Source organism: Buteo buteo, chromosome 3 (assembly GCF_964188355.1).
Source record: "Buteo buteo chromosome 3, bButBut1.hap1.1, whole genome shotgun sequence".
Classification (NCBI taxonomy): domain Eukaryota; kingdom Metazoa; phylum Chordata; class Aves; order Accipitriformes; family Accipitridae; genus Buteo; species Buteo buteo.
In genome coordinates, this window is record NC_134173.1 from 72847162 (window position 1) to 72866425 (window position 19264).

The window sequence follows — 19264 nt, forward strand, 5'->3', positions numbered from 1 at the left end:
GCTTCGTCATGGCATACTTAAGATTGCCTAACCCTCCAAAAAATAAACCTCTCCTTGCCACACCACTGTAATGGCATAAATTGTTTCCCTTTCCAATATGGCAAGTCTAAGGGGTTCCCTCCCCTCCTTTTCAGCAAGGCGAGCACTCCAACAATCTTAAAACAGGATTCTAAAAACATCTGTTATAAACCATTATAATGCCATTATCTTCATTCAGCTAGGCTACTTTACACTAGAAATAGCTATGACAGAATAAAAGCCCCCAAAATGTTGTACTAATACATTTCCCGAAGAGTCTATGCCCAGGATGCACTTGAGCTTGAGTCAGTGCAAAGGAATTATTTTGACTGTGGATTCAGGTAAAGACAGTATTCCAGTCTATGAATTTTTGTGCCCTTACAGTGGACCTATTAGTTGATTTTTGTGCTCTGTGTAAGAGTATTTCTTCCAATGAGGAGGCAGATAAGGAACATACCTGATTCACATTGGTAACTAAAACTTAGCTTTAAAGGGATCAAATACAGCATTCACACTGTCCTGGACCAAGGACATAGCAACATGACAGATAGCATTACAGATCATGCACAGCTTTCGAAACACCTCAAAAATGTCACCTCTTTGTTTTACACACCTATGTGTTTATGAACAGTTTAATGTATTGAATTAGAAGGAGCTGAACTGCACTCACTGGAAGTCCAGGCAACCCTGGTGGGCCCTGTGGACCTGGAGGGCCATCTTTACCCTGGAAAGAAAGCAGAAACACTGTGGGTCAGACAAGCTGCTCAGATGCTTCTATCAGGTGAAGATTTATCAAATGTAGAGTTTGACAAGGGACAACTGTGAGAAGCTGGTCTTGTAGCCCATGTCACTCAGTGTACAAGGTTTCCTTGAATTCCTTCTAGTTTAAACTGGAGGGCTTTCTTTTCACATAAAACATCCAGTATTAGTTATAAGTTGTTACAGATGGAGAAACCATTGAAATAACTGGCATTTTTTTCCTGAAGTTTAATTATATTTAATATTTAGTCCTTAACTTCCTGCATGAGGTGTCCAGCCAGGAAGTAGAAGATCTACATTTTATACCTATCAAATGAGTAGTTATGAGAAGTGCCTTGCTGACAGTCCCAAGAAATTCCCTTACTCTACAGGACTGGACAATAGCATCCCAGGTCTTTCACAGTGTCTCAACCTTCATCATCCATTTGAAAGGGAATTTCAGCCAGTCTGTCCATGTAGTCTCTGGCCTCTCTGCTGAGAGTGCTCACTGATTTCATAACGGCCATCAGAAGGACCATCACTGTTCACTTATGATGAAGTTCAGGTTGAAATGGATCTGAAAAAGGCACCTTGCTCATTAGGAAACCCTGCTCTAGAAATTAATCACAGAATTACACAGTCTTAAACTGTTCCAGCTCAACAGCATGCGTGACTCAGGGAAGGGTCATTTTTTCCTTTCCAACCTGAAGTTAGCATCAATCAGATTACCTGTCTCTCCCAGGGTTTTCTGATGCATTACCATAAAGTAGCATCTGAACACCCTTCAAATGAAACAGCAGTAGCAAAATTCTTCATAGACTTCTTGAAGGTTACATATGTACTAGTATTTTCAGTTGTGCCAGGAAATGGTCTCAGGTCCTGGCATCTGAGCAGTCTGTGCTGTAACGTCCTTCAACAGGTTGCTGGTTTCATTTTGACAATCCCCATGCACAGCTCAGGTCTTAGCCTGGGTCATGAAGCATCCTAACAGATTTAGTCATCCTGTTCTGGAGGCTAAGAGATGTTAATAGCAAGGACAGGACAGACAAGAGGTACAACCCCTCCTTAGAGGTCCCATGGACTGGACTATGCTCTGGCTAATTTGGAGTTTCATTTGGTGAGTAAACACAACTGCATGAAGAGAGTAATTGGTCGCTATTTGTGGAGGTCCTATTTGCAGGTGTAGAGTTGATTCAGGCTGAATGTTTTGGGGAGCTTTCAAAGGACATTAGATGAGTTCCAGCTCAGCTTTACTTCACAGAGCTAAGTATAGGTGAAGCTGGTGGTGAAACACACAGCTTAGAGCTTACTATGTCTCCTGGGCTTCCTGCTGGTCCTATTGGTCCCGGTGCCCCATCTGGCCCCTAAACAAAATAAAGCAGAAACAACTTGAGTGATTAATGCATTTTGTACATTTGTCAACACACTCCCTACCAAAGCTGGCAGCACTGAAGTTTTCTTCAGTCACTTAGTTCAGAATTCATTCCATTATTTCTTCATTCATCACAGAAAAGCAGTGCCAACCTCTGCATTCAATCAGCCTCCAAAGCCAGAAATAGTCAGATATTTGAGTATGGTCCTGGCCCTTCCTTCTGAAAATAGGGGACAAATAGGAAAAAGCCAACCTTCTGACAAAAATAACTCCGAAGAACAGAAATTATGGGAGCAGTTTGAAGCAGTTGAAGCACTGCCACTCTGTGGCAGGCAAACTCCTGGAGCCACAAGTCAATGCAGACAGAGGAAAAAGTCAGCAAAAGTTGAAGAAAAAAAATATCTAGGGGAACATCACATTTTGCTCTGCTTTGACAGGCTCAGTTTTACTTTGCACATTTCCTTTGTCTGTGAGTCTATTCAGAGGGTCTCACAGGACAATTTTAAGAGTTTTAACCCTACTGGAATAACCCTATGGCTGTGGCAGTATGAGGTTCATACAGACACAGTAAATGTGTCTGTGTTATTAGCTTCTCCTAAAATAATGCTCATGGAGGCGCAGATGACCCACAAAGCAGGTCCATGTGTTGTCCCAGTGGCAAAGCATTCAGCATCCTTTAGGCACTGCTACCACCTGAAAACAGAACTTTAATCTAATTTTCTTTTCTGGTACATCCTGTCATTTAGTCAGTGCAATGTAAATTCAACTTGGAAGAGACTGTGCTGATCCCCAGAACAGACGAAGGTTGCACAGCCTCAGCATGGCAGAGCCAAACTGCACTGTAAGCAGCAATATGAGTAGTGATGACTGTGGGCAAAGAAAGGCGGTTTGGAAAGAAAAGTCCTTCACTCAGGAAAAGTCCCAACTCTTGGAGGGTGTAAGTGATGATATCACAAGCAGGAGAGCCAAGTTATTTCAGCCCTGCTTCTGCACTGTCCCCCCTTTTCAAATAAAAAGAAGCATAACCGTATTTGCAGAGAGAGTAGAGCTAAGAATGAGAAGGACTGGGATGGAGAAGGACACATGTAAGAGGGCTTTTAATTCAAAAGTAACCCACAGGTTATGAAAATTGGAGAAAATCCAGTCTCATACCACTGTGTAAAATTGAGAACTAAAATACTCTTACATCTGCTGGTTCTAGACTGACAACTTGTTCCACATATGAGAAAACACCTATACACATACTACAAAGTAGTCTCTGTGGAAGAGTTTTCATCATCACTGTCTTGTATAAAGAGAGCAACTGAAGCTTAGCATCAATTTACAGAGTGAGTTGAAGCAATCAGTGAAAAGTGGCCAATGTATTAAATAGCAATTATCATGAGTGGGGAACTCTATGACACTCAGGGGACCATTAGGAACCCACTGGAAAATGCAAATGCAATGCCCAGACAGATGGGAACGGCCCTTTCTTCCACATGGAGCTTGCAACAACCTTTATTATTAAGGAAAATAGAAGACCATCTTTGCAACAGAGGAACTTACAGGTGGACCAGGGTTTCCAGGAGCCCCTGAGAAGCCAGGCATTCCAGGGTGGCCCTGCAGAATGAAAAAAGAAACTTTCTTATGCATTATTCACATCTCTAGTTGTATAAAAGTTAACTGGTGATTAAACATTGTGAGGTAACATCAAAACGAGACAATACACAGAGAGCTAGTTATAAGGAAATAAAGAACCATGGCTTTTTAAAGCAAAACATTGTTTTTCAAAGCATGCACTTCAGAAATAAACACAGTTAAATTTAAGGTGTACTTTTTCAAATGTGTACTTCAGTCTATGCTAATGGAAGATGAGAACAGATATTGTGGAATTGTACAAGGCAGGAGATCAGGCAGGAAACCAAACCTGTTTAAAACATCCTACAGATCTCATTGAAGAGGTGCTGATTTGCACCTTAAACTATTGACTCAGCCCTTGGCAAAATTAACTATGAAAGTTTGCTCTAATTTAGACCATTCTCCTCTTCCCTGTGGCATCTCAGTCCCTCCTAAAAGAGGTCATCCTTACATTCCCCTTCTAGGACAAATAGAAACACTGGCTTTTTCAACCCAAAGACACCTGACCTCCCAGATCTCATCTAGGCATTATCTGGGGAAATGACTAAAAGTTAGGTAATGTAGAGAATTGAATGCATCCAATCTAGAGGTGAGGAAACAGATCATACAGGAAGGTTTTTGTTGGAGATGGGAATGAAAGCCTGTGGAGGACTGCTACAGTTCCACTCTTCAGCATAGCCTATTTGAAGTTTATCAGTGATGAAGAGCTCCCATCTTCCTCCTCTGCCTCTGAGAAGGGTATTCCTCTACAGACATCGCAGGAGTTATTGATGAAGGAACAATCACAGTGATGGCACTGTTGGAAAACACACTCTGTTTTTACCTGTTCACCTTTTTCTCCTGCATCCCCAGTCATACCACGGTCTCCTTTAGCACCCTGATAATGAAAAAAAAAAGCCACTGAACATCACTTATATTCAGTATTGTATCAGCTTTTTGACCTACTACATAAAGCACTTGGACATTTGAGTATAAAACTCATAAATTAGGACTGAGTCCTGCTTGCCCTCCTCTTAAATTCTTCCCCAGAGTTTCACTACCGATGTTGGAGCCAGGAATATATGCGAAGAATGGCCTTTGAGCAGACCCAGCATAGTCCTTTTTTTAATGTTGTAGTCTCATGGACACGAAGAGGACTTACGCATCCTTAGAAAGTAGACAGGTTGTTAGGAACTTCACTAAATCAGATCTTGGTAAGGAATCATACGGCCCAACACATGCGTCCACAGTTGACCTAGTAATCTCCTCTTCCATTCAGGGACAGCAGCAATAAAAATGGCATTTCTAAAGTGCAGTCAGAAATTCATAGCCTGAAAGTGTTCCCCTCTTTCTCTCTCTCTTTCTGTCCTAGTGACAACAGAACAGAGGCAGCTAACTCAAATGTAGATGTCTGTATTATCAACATTTAAAGTAAGGCAAGATGAGTCTCAGTGAAAAATACTCAGATGATGGTGAACAAATTATGAACAATGCACAGAACACTACTGAATTGCTGGCCGTGGAAGTAATACTCTGGTTTACTACATGAGAGCTAGGAGGCAAGTGGGGGAGGGAGGGCTGCTATTTATTGATTAAAAAAGGCCTAATTCATATTGCCAGAAGGCATGAAGCTGCTCATGAGCAAAGATCTGCAGTTCTACTGCTCTATTTCAGAATGGGACCTAATAATAGTTTGGATGGTCTCGGTAAGGACAACATACTACGTCTTCAAAAGTGCAGAGCTCTTTGGGTCTTTCACTGTGAGGATGCTCCTAATGTATTTAGAAAGGAGTCACAAAGACTGTCTTTGTGTTTGCACCTTCTTAGGGGTCTTACAATATTTTCTTTTAACATTTGCAAACTCTGTGAATCTGCCTTTTTACTGAATACAAGTTAGACTATTTATCAAAGACTTGATTTTATTTCTTGCACAAGTACAGTTTAAAATTGGTCCTGTTATTTCACCTAAACATTCAATCTTGCTGCCCAAATCTTTGCTTTCTCATAGCATATAAGAAAGCAGCAGACATAGTATATCTCAGACCGTCTGGCATTTCTGCCAGTTATTGTCTTTATGGGTTACTAATGGTTTTGCAAATTTTATCCTGGAGCATACTTTCATTTTGATCAACTCTATATTTACTTTTGAGACTCTACCGCTTTTCCCACCACACTTTTAATTGCAAGATATAAAACTAATGAATGAATCTCTATTAGCTTGTCCTACACTCTAATAAGTGCAAATACAAAGATGGTAAAATAGCAGAAGCTGGTTTAGACAGTATGTCAGTAATGCAAGGAAGTCTGGAGGAAACTGTGGTCCATCATGAAATTACCTTATCTCTCCCTCTATTGATTTGTTTTGATTTATTTCACATTAGGCAGTTGTAAAGGTTTTGATTGTGACCAGGCACTGGCATTGTGAGCAGAATGATGACAGACCTCTTCATGGGAAATGCTTGAAATGTGACATTATTGGAATCCTTCAGACACTGGAAGTTTTGTGTTGGCCTATGTGCCTAGATAATTAGGCAGAAGCATATAGCTGAAACAAGGAGTTTCAAGGCACTCCAGTGAATTGCCAATACAGGGCCCACCCAACAGGCCAGTCCTGTCTCTTTACACAGAGGTGGATGCCACAAAGAGCCTGCTTCAGCCAGTGTACTAACTAGTCACAAATAAGGTTTCATTAGACAACTGACGAAAACCAACCAACCTTTGGCCCATCCAGCCCAGGTGGGCCTGTAGGACCTCTGGGACCAGCATTCCCCTGCAATGCAGAAGAGGTAGAGGTAAACACTAGTTTAGTCCATTTACTCCACAGACATCTAAAAAAAGACTCAGTAGGTTGTTGATGAAAAAAAAATAAAATCAACTATCTAAAAATATTATAACAAGGTTACACCACATCTAAGGTATGGTCACTTCCCCAGCTCTCTTACCATTTTTCCATCCTGGCCATCTCTACCTGGTGGTCCTCGGAGACCTTTATCACCTTTGAAACCTGGGATGCCTGGCAGTCCTGGTGGGCCAGGAGGGCATTCACTGCACACATCCTAGGAGAGAACATAGAGAAATAAATTAGCAATAGACTGAAGGCACTTAGCAGACCCTATAGACACCTGTGATGAATGCAGCAGTGTGGTGCTAGTATAATACATAGGCCTTTGCAGTTTGACCACACTGGGTAGGATCTGGGTTACTTTACCTTACAGAACTGAAATGAGTGCAGTGTGCAGCAGGCTGAGGGTCAGCAGCTGAGCTGACACTTGCTCCCATGGGGAGTTTCCTATCAGTTCTAGCTGGACAGGTCCTAACTGATCATCCAGGATCAAGAAACCAAGGAAAAGCTCTTCCTAATAGGGAGGTCAGAGAACCGCAAAGCAAGACTACCAAGAACAACCTTGTTTTGAAGCTACAAGACTACTAGAAAACTGTGTCTACACCAGTCTGAAAGAGCTGGGTTACTGCTCAGAGGGGAGATTGCTAGGGAAAACCCAGGGGCAGCACAATGTCAGAAAGGGTGTTTTGCAAGGAAAACTATTTGGCAGCTAGCTTGGCCAAGGACAACTCATCTGATGGAGTTTACGAAGACATAGTGAATGACACAGTGTCCAGGACAAATTCGGTCATGGAGAACTACCACCTCCCTCCTTCCAAAACTCTCTGAAGCATCATCTCAGTAGTCTTTACATTTCTGCTATCCTCAGGAAATGAAATACTGTGGGTATGACATTTCCATTTCAAAGGCAGACTCCCCTCAGCAAAAGGGGAGTGAATCCTGCCTATAAGAGACAGCATAGCACAACAGACAGATCATCAGGCTGAGAGTTCAGAGACCTTGCTCCAACACCCAACTCTGTCAATGATCCTTTGCAAAATCTGGGGGTAAACAGTCTTTCCAAGTCTCAGTCCCTACATGCATATTTATCTACTTACAATATAAGTGCTAGAGAAACACCCAGAAAAACAGAGACCTAATTTCATCTGGGATTTCAAGGTGCTGCTTTGTATACATCTGTACCAAGTGTGGATTGAAAAAATACCAAGCAGAAAGAATACGCAAGGCATATGAGTGTGTTTAACCATAATATAATCAAAGGAAGAAAACAAAGGAACATCAAAATGACATCCTGTACCCAAGAAACAGTCTCTTGCTATTGTCCTGATCAGAAAACCCAAACAAAAACATACAGTGAAATCTCCAGAAAAATACTTGGCTCAATAAGAAAGACAGCTCTGCAATGAAGGCATTTCACAGTAGCAATCTTAAAAAGGGTCCTTTTGTTAAAAGGGTTGGTAAAAAAAGGTAATTTTTTAGTTTATTTTAATCAATGAGAAAGGATTTCTTGCCATGTCCCAAGACTGCTTAAAAATCTCCCAACTCAGCCCATGTAAATCTGTAAAGATTTTGCAGTCAACACCTATCAAATACTGACTTATTTCACAGACAGCTTTACATGGAGAGTAAAAGCAGACAGACAGATCATCACTTTTGAAACATGAGTGCATCTGGGGTTAACTACCTGCATCCTTTTAGATGCACTATGCAAACTGACTTTGCACCCACAGCTCAAAACCTCTCAAGTCACTGTTGAAGGTATATGTGAAAAATCAGACATTTTATTAAAATGGTTTCCATTTTCTGATCTAGGTAATACAACTTGACAATGTTTATTTCTCCTTGGGAATCCATGTCTTAGAAAAAGCTGAAAAAGTCTCAGAGCTTTTGTAACATACACCATGTTACAAAGATCTTCGCAGGACGGTTCACTGCTGGGGATGGTCAAAAGGCGTTGGATTTTGATCTCCAGCACGTGCTGTAGTGTCCCAATACCAGTGCAAGTAGGAGACCTGCAAGTTTCAAGCTTTGACGGAGTGTTTAAAGGGACGTTTTGCACTTGTAGCTCAGACACTTTCCCATCACAGAGCGTTAGTCAGGTCTGAATCAAACATACAGATAAACTCCCACCATCATCAAAGGCTGATTTACCTTTACTAAAAGATTTATGTCCTCTGGAGAGAGCAGGGGTGAAGAACCCTGTGGAATGAGAAATTCATTATCTCAGGCAATTTTAAAAGGCATCAGGGTATAAGTTTTCCTGAACATTCTTATGGACTCTCATTGGTTTCCCTTGCCCTGCCTAGGACTCACCGGGCCAAACACATAATTCCTGCCCTATGTTATCAATGCCCTTCATCACACGTGAGATGAGTTCTTGCTGAGGGTACTGCATAGTGGTGCTAAGAAAGTGCCTTTAAAATTTTGGCATTTATTTACATGCGGGATATCCAGTTATTTTCATACTGCTCCCACGCCATCGCGGATATTTTTATCATAATCCCTTAGTGGTTTTTAGTGTTTATCAAGTTGCTCTGCTGGGAAGAGTAGCAGCTGAAATGCACTGAAGTGCACTTCTGAGGTGAGGTATACAGGTCGAAACTGAGTTAAAAGAAAGATCTAATATAGAAGTAAAGTTACATACTGGTTTTCCAGGAGGTCCTCTTTCCCCTGGATTTCCAGGTAGACCCTACAGATCAAAAGAAAGAAAAAATTGTGAAATTATCATACAATAACCCCCTGCTTGCTCCCACACTCTGCTGACTGCTCTGGACTAGCACATATTTTCTGGCACTGAGCACCCCTGCTCCTTGCATGTGACAAACAGTTAACTCCTTTAAATATCTGCAACTTTTTATGTCCTCTGAACCCCTCCTAAATCTCACTTAATCTACCGTGTGACCTTCTTAAAATCATTTGAGTCACACAAAGACTGAAATTGCTTTAGCTTGTCTTCTGGTCACAGGAAACACTATGGACTGCAACAGTGTGAAGGACGAAGCTTTAAATCCCTAAAGACACCTGTAACATGCAAAATCAAGACCTTGTTTTGCACAAACCTTGCAAACAGGTCCCTTGCACCTGAAATAGCAATAAGCCTTTTTGTTTGTTTGTGGGGGTGTATCGTTATCAATTTTCAATGGATGAAGGCGTAGAAATGACCAGGATCCTTAGAATTTAAGGTCCAGGCAGCCATGGTTTGGAAAAGGGATCCCTCCCTGCCAATGGGCATCTTTTGCCTGTCATTAGCAAGTCATTAGTTTGTTAAAAAAAAACCAGAAAAACCAACAAAAAAACCCAAAACTAAAGATTTTTTTTTTTGAATCTTTGCATAAAGTAATGCTCACATGGGAAACCAAATCTTTGGAACAGGACTGTTGGTCACTGTCCAGATGGTGACAGAAATCTGCATTGCAAAGATCCTTGCAGTGGTGTTGGGACTGGGTGAGATTTCCCCAAACCATTCTTTGCTGAATTCCTGTATCCAGCTGGCCTGTCACCCTGTATCATCACTCAAGCATATGCATGTTCTATCCATATTGAGTACCTTAAAGAATATACAAAATATCTTCTAACTATCTTAACCACATACAAAAGGCTGTCCTACGTGACCATTTTTGCATCTACAGGAACAGTTTCTACTGACCATTTAAAAGCATCTTATCTGTGTTCAGTTTTGTTGATTCCGCAGCGGGACTCACCTGGAGAGGTGTCTGGGATGGTGCCAGGTTCCCCACCCAGGATGTTAAATCAACACACTGAAGATACAAGTAGTGGCTTTCAATTGGTCTAGGCTCAGCAGCAGCTACCTAGGGAACTCTCTGAGACTATCCAAAATTTCCACCTGGAAAGCTCCTTTAAAAATTGGTCAAATGCTTCGCCATGAAGGGGACCAGGCGTTCTGTCAATCATCTTGTCTTAGGTTGGTCTGTTGTCCCCAATGAGTTCATTGTATTATTTATGCAGACAACCAGATGAGGATTTACTTGGCTACCTGCGGATTAATGACTTAAGTGCACTGTGTGTGCACACAGGCAAAGTCGTGATACCCTGCTACACCATAATTATGGCTATAGAGCAAACTTGAATTTCATCCTTGTATCTCACTTAACAACTTAAATACCATACCTCTTGCTAGAGGAGAGAGAAAATGGGGAAATATATTGATTGTTCTTTTCTACGTCCACATTAAACACTTCTGAGTGAACAACAACCCTTCAGTTACCTTGACTTTCTAAGAGATGAATAATAAACATGAACTGAAGTGGAGCTAAAGTGGAACTGAAGTAGTACTGAAGTCCACGGCTGAAAGCTTGTTTCCCGAGGAACTAAACCTTCTGCAAGTGAGAACCAAGAGAAGATAAGGTGTGAAGGAGATTCTTAGTTCATAATTCCCCACAAATGTCCTTCTGGGGAACTGAGTAAATATGAGGAAACATTATAACCATTTATAGTTTTGCTTCTTCCACAGAGCAGCAATGTGAATGAAGAAAATTGTGGGATGTTCCCAAATTCCCTTCTCTTTCACAGATGCTAATTGTCAGGTCATGCTTTTGGCATCCTCTCCGCTGTGGTTCTCAAGCACTTCTGCAGGTGAGATGAGGGTTGCCTAAATAACAATTACACAGATTTTACATTCCCAGACCTGTTTTGTTCAGGAAGATTCACACAGCATTTGCTTTAAGGAGTGCGATGCAAAGCAAAGACTTGAGCCATGAGAATCATCCTGGATCAGAAAGCAACACAGAAAAGACAATTCAGAAATGTCTTTCGTGCTGACTATTAATGTAGCTATAAATAAACTATTTCTACCATAGGGCTTGCTGGCAGCCTTTTGCTTAGGGTTCTGAAACATGACATGGTACTAACAGTGGAATTTGAGCATTTAAAGAAGATTTATTTAAAGAAGAATATAGGAAAAGACTTTTTAGTTATGAGAAAAGACATACAAGAACGGAGTGACTAAAACTGAAATCCTGGGAAAGATTTATGCATGGCTGTGATATCTACACAGTATCAGATTGCCTTGAGACAAAAAGGGACGGACTTATTTTCTTGAATGCTGTACGATGTGGAGCTGGTGATGTCTTTAAAAGGGTGCAAATAAGCCAGGGTAAGAAATTAAGCTATGTGCCATGGCTGACAAATCTGAAAACCACTGCATCCCCAGGAAAAGTCAAACGGTTGAAAGGTACAAGACTGCAAAAAGAGAGTGTTCTTTGAAGAATGCTAGTCTGAGCTGAAAGGAACAAACCGGATGGAGGATGATGGCACTTCACCACATTGCGTTATCAGAGAACAGGCAACTGGAAGCAGAGTCCAAAGTAGAGGAAAAGATTGCTGGACTATAGAGGCCTCAAGTTACAAGGGCCAAGCTGTAAACATTGCTCAGAGCAGAATGGAAATGCTAGAAGGAAGGCACGGAGGGTATAACTGCATCTGACAAGCTGACTAACAGGGAATAAAACTGGAAAAGAGAAAGCCAGAAAATTAAAAAAAAGAACTTAAAAGAGTCTGCCAAAAAATCTGCATGGCACTGAAAAGAAATGCTGATAATGCAACGTGGGAATGTGCACAGACCCAAATAACAACCAGTGTTGGAAAGATCATAAATTTTAAACACTTTCAGGAGTTTGCCGCCAACAATGGTTGGCACAAAGTAGAATATCCCATGAGTGGTACAGCATACCAGTGCAGCAGAAAGATGTCAGCAATGAGGGGGGTATGATGCACAGGATCCAGACTACTCTATTGGTCTGCAAAATCTGACACACAGGAATGGTCTCTAACTGGGAACTGATGGAAGTTGTGCAGATGACACACTGAAAAACAATGCTCAGGTAAGTGATGTATGTGAAAATAAAAGAGAAAGTGTGTAAGGAAACCAGTCACACAGGCTTACGGTGGTATAGTCTTATTACAAGACTGAAAATTAAACTTGAAATGCCATAGTTTAAATATATAAGTGCCAGGAATAAAAAGCCAATAGGAGGTTTACTAAGTGTACTGTGGTTTGAGGTGTATGCACCCTGAAACAAACACAAAGACTCCTTGGAACTGTCCTTTTAACTGTATGGGAAAACCAACCCCAGAACAGAAAACTCTGCTTTTCAGATCTGATGGCAGTAATGTATGCATACACAAAGTTTTTGTAATTATGAAAATAAATGGAGGGGAAGATTAAGTTCCCAGTAATACTAGAACTTAGTTATCATAAATAATTAACATAATTAAAGAGTGATTAATTCAATGTTTATGTTAATTAAAATTATCATAACCAAAATACAGAAAGAGCCTATTAAATGGGTGCCCTCAGCGCTAATAGTAGGACAAGAGAATGTCTCATTCAGATTGTTTTCTAATCTAAGGGAACTAAGTAGGTATGTTGAACAGAAACATTTTATCTCCCAGCAGGCAGACAGAGGAAAGTGGGTGCTTCCCAAAAAATGTGTAGTGTAAGGGTATTTTGTCAGAGAGCATCTGCTCCTTTAGGGGTATCTTGTCAAGGACCTTTTTCAATGCAACAAGAGAAAATAAGGAGGAAGCCATAAATAAGAACATACAGGGACACAAACCTGACCGACAAATAAGGCAGTGATGGTAACCAAACCTTGACAGTCACACTAATTGATGAAGGCATGTGGAAGTGCGAGAAGGTTCATTCCAGCAAGGTTATCTGATCCGCGACCTTGTCAATTTGGAAACTAAGGGAAAAGGAGGAAATCAGAGAAAAAATATACCAAGACACAGACCTAACAAGAAACAAACATTGCCACTCATACTAACTGATGAGCTATCAAGAAAACATAGGCTGCACTTCCAGGAAGATCAACCTGGACTTTGCAAGTGATAAGATTGTAAACCAGGGGGACCCTGAACTGGGAGGGTGCCAGAATTGATAGAGCTGTGGAGACGCACGAGAGGATGTGTAAGGGAAGAGGGAGCAGAGAGGAACAAACAGCAGGGTAGACAGAAAAGGGTATAAAAGGGGTCAGTCATGCATAAAATAGGGCTGGTCAGTGCACTTGTCTGGCTGAGCCCTGCACCTGATCACCATGGTTTGTCTTAACATCTTTTATCTTCTTACTAAACCTTTTCTTAACTATCTCTCTGCACAATGTGCATGTGTGCTGCAAGGACTAAGTGCCAGCTACTGGTGAGACCTGCAAGTGCATGTGAGTGAAAACTGGTGCCAGCTACTGGAGTCAGACCAGGGGTGTAGGCTCCCCTAGCCTCTGTTGTCAGCTACTGGAGAGAGCGCAGGGGTCTTTAACCTCCTGCCACTGGGGCGGGAATGGTGTGTGTTCCCAAAATCACCTATTGGGGTCAACAGCATGAGCAAGGGGAGCGAGGGCTCCACAACAGTGGCTGGCATGGGACCACAGGTCACAGCCCACGTGCCTGGTGCCAGCTGGGATGGGATAAGTGTCTGTATCTTCCCCAGTGCTGGTGTGCGTGGGTGTATTCATCAGCAAACTTCAAGCTGGATCAGCTAGCAAGTAGGGGGACTTGGGTATAGGCCGGGGTATCAGGTGGGCAAGGGGTCCATGCTGGTATGCCTATTAGGAACCATGAGTGTGGAGTGCACGAGGGACAAGTGCATGAGCGTTGTATGGTTGCAGCGAGCACCAGCTTGGACCAGCAGGCAAGTAGGGACCAGTGGGGCGGGTAAGGGGGTCTGGGATCTGGGCAGGGGTGCCAGGACAGAGGGACTGTGCCAATGCTCGAAGGATCTGCAAATATGTGGGTACTTGTGCACCTAGAGAGTGCTCTGTGTGTGCCACCACTAGTGACCTTCTGTCTTTGCCAGTTCAAGAGATGAAGGGGACTTGGCTGTCTATGTTTATGCTGTATGTGAGTCCTGTATGTAGGTGCTGTTGAAGGCAACACCTTGTCTGTGGCAGTCTGTGTGATCAGCGACGTCAGTGTCCTCTGTGTCTGTGTGTCCATGTCTGCATCTCTGGGATTCATGTGCAGCTTCGTTACTGGTTGAACCTGCAAACGGGGAAGCAGCAGCTGCATCCCACTATCTGGACAGAGACCCTAGCTCCTGGGCACCAGAGGCCGGGCAGGAGGGACCTGGTCAGGAGCAGCTGGAGGAGGCGGCCATGCACCCAACATCACTTAACATGCAGAATTATTTTTTGCAACTTTCAGAATATGAGCTAGATTTGGCCAGTTTCTCTGAAGAACATACTTAAGGCTATGCTTTTTTAATACTTGATACAGGAATACTGCCAGCTTAAAATGTGACTTGGATTTTTTTTTTTTTCCAAAAGCAAGCGCAAATAAAATTTGAAGTAATTGTGGGCATGAAAGTAGGCATGATATGTGGTAGTCCTGTTATGGAGCTAATTAGTCCTACTATAGGGAAAAACACAGAACACAAAAAGCCTACAGAAAGCACTTTTCAGGCTTTAAGAATTGGAGCTTCAGTTAAGTGGGAAAAAAAATACAAATTTAAAGACAAGAAAATAACGTACACGGGAAAAAGACAACATGTCTCAGTTTTGTCTCAAAAGAGAATCTGTTGGGATTTACAGACAGTGAACTCTAAAGGGTTCATCCAAATAAACACCAAGCCTTTTGCTAAGAGTAACAGAACAAAGCCAAACCAGCATGACTGTACTGTAAACGTGGACAAGGATTTTAAAAACCCTAAATTTTAATAAAACAAGACACTGTCCTGAGAACTCTTGATGTTTGATCAAGCTGCCAACAGATGTTTCAAAAGATGACCTTGGGCAGTGCTATTGCAAAAAAATATGGCACATGCTTTTAGGGCACTAGAAAGAAGCTAGAACGCAGTCATGTAAAAAACCCCAATATATTCACCTATGGGAGATAATTCTGGACAAAGCTATTGCAGAAAAAGTATTGACTCTTCCATCTCCCCAAATATAACTGTAAATCTGACTTGGCAATATCAGGGAATACAACTTATAGCAGACACACTGCCAAGAGCACCTGATGAGTCTGCAACTGGAAAAAATAATGCAGAGAATAACCTAATGTATGTAAATGTGATTTAAAAGAATTAATTCAGTCTCAGAAAAAAACATGGAATATATTTGCAAAGGCCACAGCAAAAGACAAGACATTAAGGCAAGTCATTTAGGCTATTGCCACTGAATGGCTTGGGAATTACATGGCAAATTCATATTAGCAATTCAAACTGGAGCTTTCCTAACTGATGACATGCTGTTTAAACACAACAGAGTACAAAAATGGGCATGCTTCAAAGAATACAGGAATACTACATTGATATAGAAGAGTGCAAAAGCAGAACAAAAAATCCTTTGTACCAGTCATAAATGAAAGTGGAGATCAAGAAACTGCAAATGCATGATCTTGTCAAAATCCCTGCTGTTATACCAAGAAATGTTAGTGTGCCCTGTAGTTACATTTACACTTCTTGAATAGAGGTAGAATTGTTTAATAGGTGATCAACCAGAATACAGAGAGCTCCTAAAAGACATATGCAGTGCAATTAAAACAGTTAGTGTAATAGAGGATGTGTTTTATAAGAAACATAAGGAATGATTCTGTTTGGGTAATTTTCTGTGGGGGAAAGATGTAAAGGCTGTAGTATTGACTCTCCAAGAACTGACCTGTCAATGCTGATCTGAGTAGAGCAAGAAAGACTCAGAAAAGCTGGCTCTGACACTCTCCTCACATAATACAGCTGTAATTAACCCATCTATCGTATCTCCTGTTTAAAACCTCTAGGTTAAAAATCTCAAACATCTGAGATAAGGTGAGGAGCTCGAGGGGCAGTTAGCAGAACACAATCAATCCCAGATCTGTGGCTGCTCAGGGACACAAGGTGATGGAGGCAAAGGACTATTTTTACTATCATGGGCTTTGGAGGAATACCCTGGCCATAATCATCTGTCTCGTGACAAAGTATGTGGGAATAAAACAAGACCTTCTTCTCCAAACGCTTCAGGAGGAAAGGAGATCCATCCCGTAGGAAAGTACACCCTTTAGGCCAGCTGATGTACATCAGTAAAACTATACTAGGGATGAAAATCGCTTGCCATGGACTTTGCAAAAGCTGGTACCCATTTCAGATGTGACAGCACCATAAAGCAGCGCTGAGGAGGAAAGTTACAGAAGGCCACTACCCCCTCCCCACAGTGTTTCCTCAACAGGCACAAATCCAAAGATCAAGCCTTTCAAAATCTTCAGAGCCCCCTTGCTGGTTTTCCTCCAGGACTGTTTTCCACATCACAGAGCTGGCTGACCAGCAGAGAAAAACACCTCTCCCCTTTCTGATTCAACACTGCGACAAAGCCGTGCAGCGAGAGGGGTCAGCTTTCCAGCGGGGAATCTGCCACTTTTCTCTCTGTCCTTCAGCTCCATGACAGACATTGGAATAGGCTGCCCAGGGAAGTGGTTGAGTCACCATCCCTGGAGGTATTCAAAAAGCGAGTAGACGGGGTACTTCAGGACATGGTTTAGTGGGCATTGTTGATGGTTGGACTCGATGAACTTGAAGGTCTTTTCCAACCTAAATGATTCTATGATTCTACAATTCTATGACTCACCCACTGAGACAGCAGGAGTGAGGACAACGCACCAAGAGGTTAAAATGTCATCTCTCATGCACAGCAGCAGCAAAATGAACTCACAAAGAGCTTTTTAACAGCTGTGGTCCTGTTTTCATAGAAACATTACAGGTTACTTATCTGAGTGGCTTCTAAGAAGTTCTTAGACAGCTTAACAATTGTCCTTTTCCAATGTGTGATCATTCCCCAGTGTATGCTGCCAAGTTTGTTCTCCAGTGTCATTTTAAAATGGTTCAGTGGTAAAGTCCACCGTTTTCCTTCAGACAACCCTCCTTAGCCTGATGGTTTTCCGCTCTGACATCCTAACATGTAAGAGCGCCATTTACTGTGAATCATCTCCACTGGACCATCCTAGTAACACTCAATGATGGCAGTTAAGTATGAGCACAATTTTTAGGGAAAATAGATTTGAGCATTGGCGAATTTCTTGAGCACTTACACTTTTATTTTACTTACATCCTGGCCAGGAGGCCCCTGTGGTCCAGGGATACCAGGTACACCACGGGGACCCTGGTAGGGAGAGAACAGACAAACCCACTAACGTGAACAGCACTTATCAGGTGCTTCTTAGCTGAAGAGAAGAAATTCCCAACCCAATAGTTATTGGGAAAAAAATTAACTAGCAGTTAAAGAACTATGAGAAAGTTTAATAAAAAAAAAAAAGTCACATCGCACTATCACAGTATCAGTCATTTCTGTGCCTCAAGGGACTTTACATGCATCACTAAAGTCAAGCCTCACATACGTTGATGGAAAGGTAATGATGACTTTATACGCGGGTAAGTTTATGAACTGCGAGAAAATATGAGCGAGCACAGGACTGTAGAAGAGAAAAGAAGGTCCAGCTCCTCAGTGCCAAGCTAGTACACTGGCTAGGACTGCCTGTAGTGCTGGAAATTCATGCCAGCTCAATACTGAGACTACAGTACACAGTTATTTGTTTCACACCAATGGACTGCATTCTTGTACAACTGCATGTTGAGGAACTAGGTGTGTTTGGTGAACACTGAAATGCAGGGTCTTCTGTAAGACTTAAGTGAGAAAAATGCTTAAAAATGGTTTATTTTAAACCTTTGAGGCCTTGCTATAAGACACAGCAGTGTACCTTGAATTATGTGCCTTGAAATAATTTTTTTGAATGAAAGGTTAAGCATATGACTCATTCTTTCTTTTATAGGACTGTGTTGACAGGTAAGGAAAAGTTGTCACAATGCCAAGAGTCTCAATCAACTCTTTCTCACAACTCAATATAGCAGACAAGTAGCTGGTAACGCATAAGTGAAGTCCCCTTCAGAGGGTCAGCCACCCTGTGACCCTACCATCCTTGGGCAAAAAGAAACTAATTAAACATGCCTTCATAAGATCACTGGTAGAAACACAATCAATGTGATTGTCCCCTCCCCATAAAATCTGGTTGTAGTTAGAAAGACATACTGTACCAATGACCCTTTGTCTCCTGGAGGTCCCACAGGGCCCTGCAAAAAGAAAAGACACAGCAATCAAAACACTAGCAGAGCTTAAAATTAACACCCACCTTGGCTGATCAGGGTGGGTCCTGAAGCACCAAGATAACAAAAATTGGAGAAGAAAGGGTCAGGAAAAGGAGCGAGTTTGACAGGCTGCTCAAACAGATATTGTGGGAATGTGCAATACTCACGGTAGGATGTTTAGGGGAAGGATCAAAGGCAGAGTAAGGAAGAAATCGAGGTGAATCATGGAGGAAAAAGTGTGAGGAAAAAAAAGAGAGAAAAAGGGACTAAAGAGGACAGTTGTATGCTAACATGTTGCTTGTCTGACCGAGCCCTGCACTTTATCACCACAGCCCATACTATGCTCTCATTAAATCCTATTTGTAACACTCTTCAGCATGGGTGAGCTCATCAATCTGAGCTCATGTTGTTGAACGTTAGTGAGCTTCAAGCTAGATGAGCTAGTGAGTAGGAGAGGTCTGGATGCCAGCAACTGGTTTGCAAAGCTCTGAACCCAGGGGGCTTGCAGGTCTGCCAGCAGCTGGAGGACACTGGGGGGCAGAGGCCTGGGTACTGGGTAGAGTAGGTGTCCAAGACCATCTGCTAGAAAGACCCGTATTTCATGTGTCTATTCCAACAGTGGCCTTCAAACCTGATC

The 19264-nt window shown here is 42.0% G+C and overlaps 1 protein-coding gene across 1 annotated transcript in view; it reads right to left on the reverse strand.

The window, feature by feature from the left end:
• Window positions 1-19264, reverse strand: part of COL22A1 (collagen type XXII alpha 1 chain) — a 233160-nt gene that overhangs the window by 18620 nt on the left and 195276 nt on the right. Inside the window, exons 42-51 of the mRNA XM_075024010.1 lie at window positions 18577-18612; window positions 17594-17647; window positions 9211-9255; window positions 8718-8765; window positions 6667-6780; window positions 6441-6494; window positions 4569-4622; window positions 3674-3727; window positions 2067-2120; window positions 689-742 (exon numbers count right to left, since the gene is read on the reverse strand). Coding sequence (XP_074880111.1) covers window positions 689-742; window positions 2067-2120; window positions 3674-3727; window positions 4569-4622; window positions 6441-6494; window positions 6667-6780; window positions 8718-8765; window positions 9211-9255; window positions 17594-17647; window positions 18577-18612 — 567 coding nt within the window. The remainder of the gene's footprint in view (window positions 1-688; window positions 743-2066; window positions 2121-3673; window positions 3728-4568; window positions 4623-6440; window positions 6495-6666; window positions 6781-8717; window positions 8766-9210; window positions 9256-17593; window positions 17648-18576; window positions 18613-19264) is intronic.